Consider the following 8918-nt stretch of genomic DNA (forward strand, 5'->3'; position numbering starts at 1 on the left):
AGAGAAAATTTTAAGAAAAAGTATTTTGTGAAGGTTGGGGCCATGACACCAAGTACTAGGTGCCTAGGCGTCAGCCATGCTTAGAACCTGAGAGATTAGCGCTAAAGCACCAACCAACAGGGATCAAAGCCCCAGTTCTGAAGACCAAGGCCATGGCACCAAATCAATCTGGCGCCTAGGCTCCAATCAAGTAAAAGGTAACCCGAGAGATTGGCGCTTAGGTGTCATCCACTGGGCGTCAAGGCCTCAGTCCTGACGGTCAAGGCCATGAAGCCAGAATAGAGTGGCGCCTATGTGCCACAACCGAATTCTGAACAATTTTGAGACGATTCAGAGCAGTTTAGAGCAATTTCATGATAGTTTTAAGAGGTTTTTAGGGGAAAAAAGTAAATTTCTTGAAGAAGGGGGAAATGAGAGTTTTATCACGTTTTTTTTGTGTCATTATTATGATTTATATTATTGTGATAACAAAAGAAAAAGTGTGTTCTTAGGTTAGAGAGAGTTTTAGAGGGATTTTTTACCTATTTTTGTAGGTGTCCTGGGCTTATTTTGAGCAAGTCTAGGGGTGTGAGTTGTGTTTTTTTGTAAGTGTTACTGTATTAAGAGTTATAGGAGAAGAGCGAGTGCTTGGGTGGAGCAATCTTGAGGCAAAGTGAGGGACAGAGATAAGTATATTTATGATTTAAAGTTGTAATTTTTTTTGAAACACATTTATATGTTGAATCTCTTTATTTCAATACGTTCTAGTGTTGTTTTATTCATGTTTTCTGAGTAAATTTACTTATTTTTCCTTATAGTGATGTAGTAGATGTGTAGGGATGTTGATAGCATGCATGAAATAATTTTATTCTATAATTGTGATGATTTTCTTCTGCACTTTACTTTTCAATCTAGCCAGTTGATCTGTTAAAATGTGTCGTGAACTCGTAAGGACTCAGAAGAGCTACCACATGAACAACTAGGAAAATCTCATTGAACTATAGGGTATGAATCAAAATGCATTGTAGGAAATGCAAATAAATAGAGAGATAAGCCTCATTGTTTTCAAAGTGAGACTTAAAGAATTAAGGCCAATTTATCAAAGCCTCTTTATTTGGTTAGAAGAGGATTGGATTTATGATTCTATTTGTCAAAAAACTTTACTTTATTTTGCATTTCTTCCACATCTGTGCTATGTTATTATCACTGCAAGGAAAAGTAACCTTAGCACTTGACAAAACCAATTCTCATAACACGGTTAGAAATTCTATAGGTGTAACTTTATATAATTGTATTAGGTTTGTTAGCAAAACCAACGTATTTCAAAATTTCAAACTAAGAACAAATTAAGTAGACTAGAACATTTTCCTACTTTGGCTTCCATTGTTTCCTGTGGATTCGACACTCTGAACTCTTTAAAGCCCTATACTATTGAGACAATACGTATACATGTGTGAGAAACATCAGTGTGTAAAAAAATATGATTTTAAATTCAATCAAATTGTTAGGGGGCATATCACTTTTTTTGGTGTCATTATTATGATTTATATTATTGTGATAACAACTGATGTGAACTGGTATCACTACCTACTTTCATTCCTATAAAAGTTTAAGCAAATAAATATAAAAAATAAGGGAAATTAAATAGATAACATTCGAAACATTGTTATTGACAAAACTAGTATGCTCATTCATCTATTTTTTTAAATTCTCGCTCAAATATTCAAATTCATGAAAAAAATCTCAACTCATAGTTTTCATGTTTATCAAATTCCCTATAGTTTGATTGTTGCACATGTAAATGCATCGTTGTAGTAGGTAAGAAAATCACATTAGTGCTAATTTTATAAATATAAATATTTCAGTTGTTATGCATGTTTATCCCTAAAATATACATACATTAAAATTCATTAACATTAGTGAAAAACTCCCGTCAATAAAAGAAGCGCATTTTCTGTCTGGACTCCTGAGTTATTTTCAAGTTATTTCTGGGTTATTTTCAATAATCCCGAAATAACTCAAAAAAAAAAGATCGCAGGTTATCTCTGAATTATTTTAAAATTATTAAAAATAGCCTTAAAAAAACCTGAAAATAACTAGATTAGGCAAAAATTCATCATTTCATTGCCATTTCGGCAATCGTAATATTTTATCCTTTCGTATCGATACTAGAACGATACGGCAACCTGACTAAAAAAAAAAGATCGCAGGTTATCCCTGAATTATTTTTAAATTATTGAAAATAGCCTTAAAAAAATCTGAAAATAACTAGATTAGGCAAAAATTCATCATTTCATTGCCATTTCAGCAATCGTAATATTTTATCCTTTCATATCGATACTAGAACGATACGGCAACCTTTCTCATGTCTGTACATTGATCGGATGCTAGGCAAGAAAACGAAGACCGCTCCTTTTTGTTTACCTTTTTCTATCGAGTCCCTGCTTTTGATTTAGGTTTTCCCTGCTCAATTCTCTTATCTTTGTATGAACTCTCTGAATCTGTGAAAGTTTCTTAGTTATTTTGCTTCATGTTCCGGTTTTGAATCATAAAAAACTTTTTCTTCGATTGATTGGACTTTGTTGCGATGCTTCCTGTTTGCAAGTTCCTATTTTGTTGCTGGTATTCTTAATTAGCTTCTGGTTTTCCCAATTGGATTTCCTTATCTTCTCGTAAGGTTTCTGAATCTGTGGTAATTGTCTTGCTTATTCTGCTTCAAGTTCCAATTTTGAATCATCAATTTTATTTTGTCAACACTGTTTATCTTTGGGATTTTCCGTTTTTGCAGGTTAATATTTTGTTACTAATATTCAACGTCTGGTTTCCCTAAATTTCTTTCCCCTCTGACAAGGTCTCTGGATAAGTCATATTTTCTTGGTGCAAACTTCAATTTTGAATCATAAAACTGTTTTTTGTCCCTTTAATTCACACTTATTAGATGTCTTCAGTGCGCTCTCTTTTTGTAGGTTCATGATTTATCACTGAAATTCTTCTTTAGCTTCTGAAATTCTGTGAAAGATTGCTTTTTAAAGTGGTCAAGGATGACAATTGCAAGTGTTCTTCCGGAGAAGAGAAGTAAGGGAAAGGGAAAGCATGTTCTTGAGGAGAACTCTCCCTTGCTGCCAAGCTTGCTGAAAGATGATGCAGATTTTGATGAATTTAATGGTGCTTCATTTTCTGGTGCTGTATTTAATCTGTCGACTACCATTGTGGGGGCTGGAATCATGTCTCTTCCAGCCACCATGAAAGTGTTGGGTTTGGTGCCAGGGATATTCATGATTATATTTTTTGCATTCCTAACTGAGGCTTCAATAGAGTTTTTGATTAGATTCAGTCAGGTTGGGAAGTCAGTTTCTTACGCAGGTGTCATGGGTGATTCTTTTGGAAAGATTGGGAGGATGCTGCTTCAGATTTGTGTGATTGTAAATAATGTTGGTGTGATGATTGTCTATATGATTATAATTGGTATGCCATCTTATGTTGTTTATGCTTTGATTATGTACTGCAGATATGTATTATTGGAAAAGGATCATTTTAGTTATCGGCACTGCAATCTAATCCTTTTTTTGAATCTAGGATTTTGATGATTTTCCCTTGAACATGTGATATCAACCGATCTAAACTGTTATTTGGGCTTATTTTACTGTCATCAAGGTCTTTAAGCTATTATTTTCTATGTAATTCCCTTTTTTGTATTTTTATCCCATTGATGTACTTTATTTATCCTCTCTTTTATGTTGTACTTCTCTTATGAAAAAACTGTTTCACTCATCATATATTTATCTTCTCAAATATCTTTTCCTCTACTGTTTAGCAAGCTACATGTAATGCTTTTTTTAATTTTCAAGTCCTCTCACAATTCATCTGAATTTATGAGATTTTAGTTCTTTTGTGGGTTGTCTGATTCAAGCTGGAATCTATACTAAGTTTATGATTTGTTTCATATGATGTATTTGATTCTTTTATTTAATGTGTGAATTGTGTTAATATTAATATTTTTTTGTTGGGCAAGGTGATGTGCTCTCTGGAACATCTTCTAGTGGACTTCATCACTCAGGTGTATTGGAAGGATGGTTTGGTGAGCATTGGTGGAATGGGCGTTTCTTTGTTCTTCTTGTGACAACTCTTGTAGTTTTTGCTCCTTTAGCAAGCTTCAAGCATGTGGGTAAGTCTTCTCCCACTATTTGCTAAGTTCAATAATTTTTCAAAGGGGATTTTATATACATACCTCTCAATTCTAATATATTTATATATCTATCACTTAGAGTTTGATATTTACACTTATAACATCTTAGTGCCATAAATCTGAGCATGAAAAAGCTGCATTTTACATTTTAAAAAGATAGTGGTGGTGGTGATATTTTCGATGTGACATTAAAGATTTGAGTGATATGCATGTAAATATGAATGCTTAGGTGTTAAATGTGTAAATACATAAGAATTATGTGGTATGTGTGTAAATGCCCCATATCTAAATTATGTTCCTGATTATTGACAATAGTGATTTTCTTAATAAGTGTTGTGCTCCTTTCTCTTGCAGATTCGTTGAGTTACACGTCGGCCTTGTCTGTTGCTCTCGCTGTAATTTTTGTTGTAATCACTGCTGGGATTGCTGTTATCAAATTACTAAATGGAAGCATTCCAATGCCGAAATTGTTTCCTGTGATACCGGATCTCGCATCTGTTTCGAAGCTCTTCACCACAGTTCCGGTTCTCGTGACGGCTTTTATCTGCCATTATAATGGTATTCATGTCTTCTTTTAAAATTGTATTTGTAAAATTTAATTATAGTAATAGTCATGATATAAAGATGCAACTATAGGATGTTGAGCTAAATTTTTTGTATGGCAATATTTTGATTTTCTTTCTATGAGTATCTCTCTTGTATTTCATACTTATGATGACTTATACACAGTTCATAGCATTGACAATGAACTTGAAGACTCCTCCCAGATAAAGCCTATTGTGAGGACATCACTAGCACTCTGCTCTACTGTTTACATAGCCACGAGCTTCTTCGGTTATCTTCTCTTCGGCGAATCGACTCTTCATGATGTGCTTGCCAACTTCGACGAAAACCTCGGCATACCTTACAGTGCTGTTATGAATGATGTTGTTCGTGTCAGCTACGCTGTACATCTCATGCTTGTTTTCCCTATGATATTTCATGCTTTGAGGCTCAACTTGGATGGTCTCCTCTTTCCCAATGCCAGGCCTTTATCTACTGATAATTGTAGGTTCACTGTGACTTCAGTAACACTTCTTTCGCTGGTGTTTTTAGCCGCAAACTTTGTTCCGAGCATCTGGGATGCCTTCCAATTTACCGGCGCCACCGCCGCAGTTTGCATCGGGTTCATCTTTCCAGCTGCCATCACACTTAAGTGAGTTTTAAGTGCTTTTTCTTTTGCATTTATGAGCAATATAAAGGAAGATTTACATAAATATCACTCAATTCCTATGTTTTTAAATATCTAACAGCTAAATTTCACTTTGTATGTATATGCCACTTTACCAGTACATGAAAAGGTGTATTTCTCTTTTGAAAAGTTAAAATGGTGGCATTTTTGACATAATATGATAGATTTAGGTGGCATAAATCTAATAAGTAAAGTCTAGGTGTTAGATATCTAAATACATAGGAATTGGGTAGTATGTATGTAAATGGCAGGCCATAGAAAATGGTCGCCAGATCTATTAAGCAGTATCTTTAATGTTGTTAAAGTAATTCTATAAATTATTATTATTATTATTATTATTATTTATTGTTGTCTTTAAATTTATTTATTTATTTTATTTTATTTTCATTTTCAGGGATCCCCATGGTATTGCGACTTTGCAGGACAAACTTCTATCTGTTCTAATGATTGTGCTTGCTGTGCTATCAAATGGAGTAGCTATTTATAGTGATGCCTCCTCTCTCTTCAATGCTCCCAAGGCTTAAGATCAACATTGAGCTATTTGGTTCTCCTCTGGTTGAAAAAAAAAGCATTCATTATGCGTATTATGAGGAACAAAGAGGAGTCCAGTGTTAGGCTTCCTTTGTTCAATGTTCTGTGCAATAATAATAACAATAAACTATTAAGCCTCAATATGTTAGTTGAGATAATTTGTATGGGTTATTTTGTGTTTTAATATAGAAGGATTCAATTGTTTATGTAGATAGTTAATCAGTGTTCTGTTCTGGTATGAATAATGTTGAGAAGCTGAAGAATGTTGTAATGTATTTTTAGTTACAAGTTGTCTCTGTGTTTGTTTGCTGATTTTAATATAAGGGATGCTTGAGAAAGGATTACTAAGAGATTTCTTTTGCATGCTCATAATATGGCTTCTAAAGATGCCTTGAGAAGGCTAATATTGATCATAATAGCAACAAGAAGAGAAATGAATTGTACTGAATGAACAATATTGTATGGAATAGATTTATCTTATATTGGTTGGTGAGGATTGACAAAAGTACTAAGAAGTGGCTTCTTCCAAGGGCCTCATTATGAAAGAAGGGGATATCACAAAATATTTATGAGCTTAATTCTATTTGTTGCACAAAAGCATTATATAGTTTTTTTTGTACATTCAGCTTTAAGTTATTTTAAATTTGAAAATATCAGAATAAATACTTTATAATAGTTATTATTAATTATAAGTTAGTTTAGATGAGCATTAATGAAAACTAAGCTCTTCAACAAGATTCATTATAAAAAGAAAGAACAATTACAATATAGTTTGTTCATGTGCTAATGTTTTTTTGTACAAAATTCAATTTCTTTTTAAATTGAAAGAAGCAACAATATTAAATTTCTTATATATATGTATATATATATATATAGCCATAAATTTAGTGTGTATAAAAACACTATTTGCAGTATATGGATTGAAGCAATAGGATACCTGGCAGAGGGTTGTATGCATGATTTTGATGGACATTATGAGGGTAGAACCTAGTTATCGTTTACCTCACAAGGAAATAGAGGGAGCCAATATCACAGGAAATCGATTATGTGATAATAGGAGCAAGGTGATATCGGAGAAACCCAAGCTGATGTTGATGATGATAAAGATGGTGGTGATGATAAAGATCATAGTGATGAATAGTTGATTTTTGTTTATTATTTATAAGTTTTTTTTATATTTATAAAAGAAATGTGTGCTAGAATTATAATATTTATTATTAGTGGTTTAACCTACTAATACTATTAGCTTCTATAGATATGTGAAATTATTCTACAATTTTAACTTGTTGCTATTTGGTTTCAGTATATTTGCAAGTGTAGAATATACAAACTCGGATGTTTTGTTGTCTGGTATGTAATCTTTTGGAATCGGTTCTAGCCATAAAGTCTAGCTTTTAGAGGCCATTGAATCTATCTGTGACCTCCATTTTGCATAAAATTTTACAACAAATCATTTATGTGAATGACAAGGCTTGTTATAGATTATTTGTGACAAATAATTTTACAAGTTGCAACTGGCTCTATGGCAAAAAAGATTGATCGCACAATGGTCATTATGACCAATTTAGTGGCAGATTGGGAGGTCACAAGCACCTACTCTCTTATAGTTTGTGTATATGTGATGTATGTCTATGTTGCAATAGCAGGAAAGATATTTGGTGCATTCACATACATGTCATATAATTCTTCTATATTTATATATATAACACTTAAATAACATAAAGGCCATCATTAATAACCATCGTATGTTTAAAGCCTGTGATAAGCGCACATGCCTTTCAATTCTAGCTTAAAATATTTCTCAGTAGCCCATTCCTAGTAATGATATTGCAAGTCAATCAAATTTTGAAAGAATAATGAAGTAAGAATACTATTGCCCACAAAAGGTAATTTAAGGAAAGGTTTTTATGTTATAGATTGGAGAATTTAGAGGCTATGTTTCCCAACGTAACATTTGAAGTTCTCTAGCTTCAACAACTCTATTTATTCAAAACAATGTCCCATATTTCATCATAAGTCAATTTTTTTTCAACACACTCAAAACTCTTTTAGCTATTTTGAGATTTGTGAACAATATGGATTTTATTATCTGAATCAATTGTGTAAATGAATCAATTATATATGAACAAATTATAATGTTTGATTATAGTTCATTAGTTTTTTATTCTACATGTTTTTTATATTTAACATTTTTAGGTCTATTACCGATTCATTATTTGATTTTCTTAAGAACATAAACATGACATATAGATGCATCAATCAAAAGATAAATTTTTTATTATTTTGAATAAAATAGTAAAATAAGAAAGCTATGATTACTTTTTGCAACTGTTATACCATTGGATATATATACTAATGAGATTTTATGAGGTGAAATGTAAGAAAATTATTTTTTTTTATTTATGTTTGCTCATAAGATAATAGAGCCTAAATGTCATGTTCATATTTGACTTGTTAATTAATTAATGAGAAAAATACAAGTTATTTAGCTAACCGAATTTGAATTGTTCATGACATTAAACTTTATTAACATTGTTAATTCCAATAATTTTCATGCATAAATATCGCAAATTGAAATAATATTTATATTTGTTTAGTACAACATATTTTTTTCATCATTTTTGTGCATAATATTATCAAACTCAGCTCAAGTGATATTTTACTTTCAAAATAAATTTGTACAAAAAAAGATTTTCTTATTTCAAGTGACCTTTGTTTATGTGAATCAATCAAACATACTGTAAGAAAATATCAAAGGGAATTGTTCTAATTTATCCATATAAATGATTACCAATAGAAGTTTTAATATATCAATAAGATTAAAACTGATTCAATTTTCGCTCATCCCAACCTCTCTTTCAATGAAAGAAAGAGAGCTTTACATGAAGTTTAAGACAACTCAGTGATTTCACCTTTATTCTACAAAGACTTTAAGATATTGTGTTCAAGATTTCTCATAGGCACAACTCTCTATAGTTAATTATCATTCTC

The 8918-nt window shown here is 31.9% G+C and overlaps 1 protein-coding gene across 2 annotated transcripts; it reads left to right on the forward strand.

Moving 5' to 3' along the window:
- The first annotated feature begins 2325 nt into the window (after positions 1 to 2325).
- On the forward strand, positions 2326 to 6187 carry LOC110018351 (sodium-coupled neutral amino acid transporter 2-like). 2 transcript variants are annotated; one of them, XM_020715635.1, is made up of 7 exons: positions 2326 to 2671; positions 2768 to 2830; positions 2928 to 3444; positions 3992 to 4144; positions 4520 to 4723; positions 4895 to 5360; positions 5791 to 6187. In XM_020715635.1, exons 3-7 carry the CDS (start codon positions 3021 to 3023, stop codon positions 5918 to 5920), a joined length of 1377 nt encoding a protein of 458 aa, XP_020571294.1. In that variant the 5' UTR covers positions 2326 to 2671; positions 2768 to 2830; positions 2928 to 3020; the 3' UTR covers positions 5921 to 6187. The 2 variants fall into 2 exon arrangements, with proteins under 2 accessions (XP_020571294.1, XP_020571295.1); XM_020715636.1 differs by having other exon boundaries at positions 2946 to 3444.
- Positions 6188 to 8918: the final 2731 nt, after the last annotated feature.

Source organism: Phalaenopsis equestris, unplaced genomic scaffold, assembly GCF_001263595.1.
Source record: "Phalaenopsis equestris unplaced genomic scaffold, ASM126359v1 Scaffold000016, whole genome shotgun sequence".
Lineage (NCBI taxonomy): Eukaryota > Viridiplantae > Streptophyta > Magnoliopsida > Asparagales > Orchidaceae > Phalaenopsis > Phalaenopsis equestris.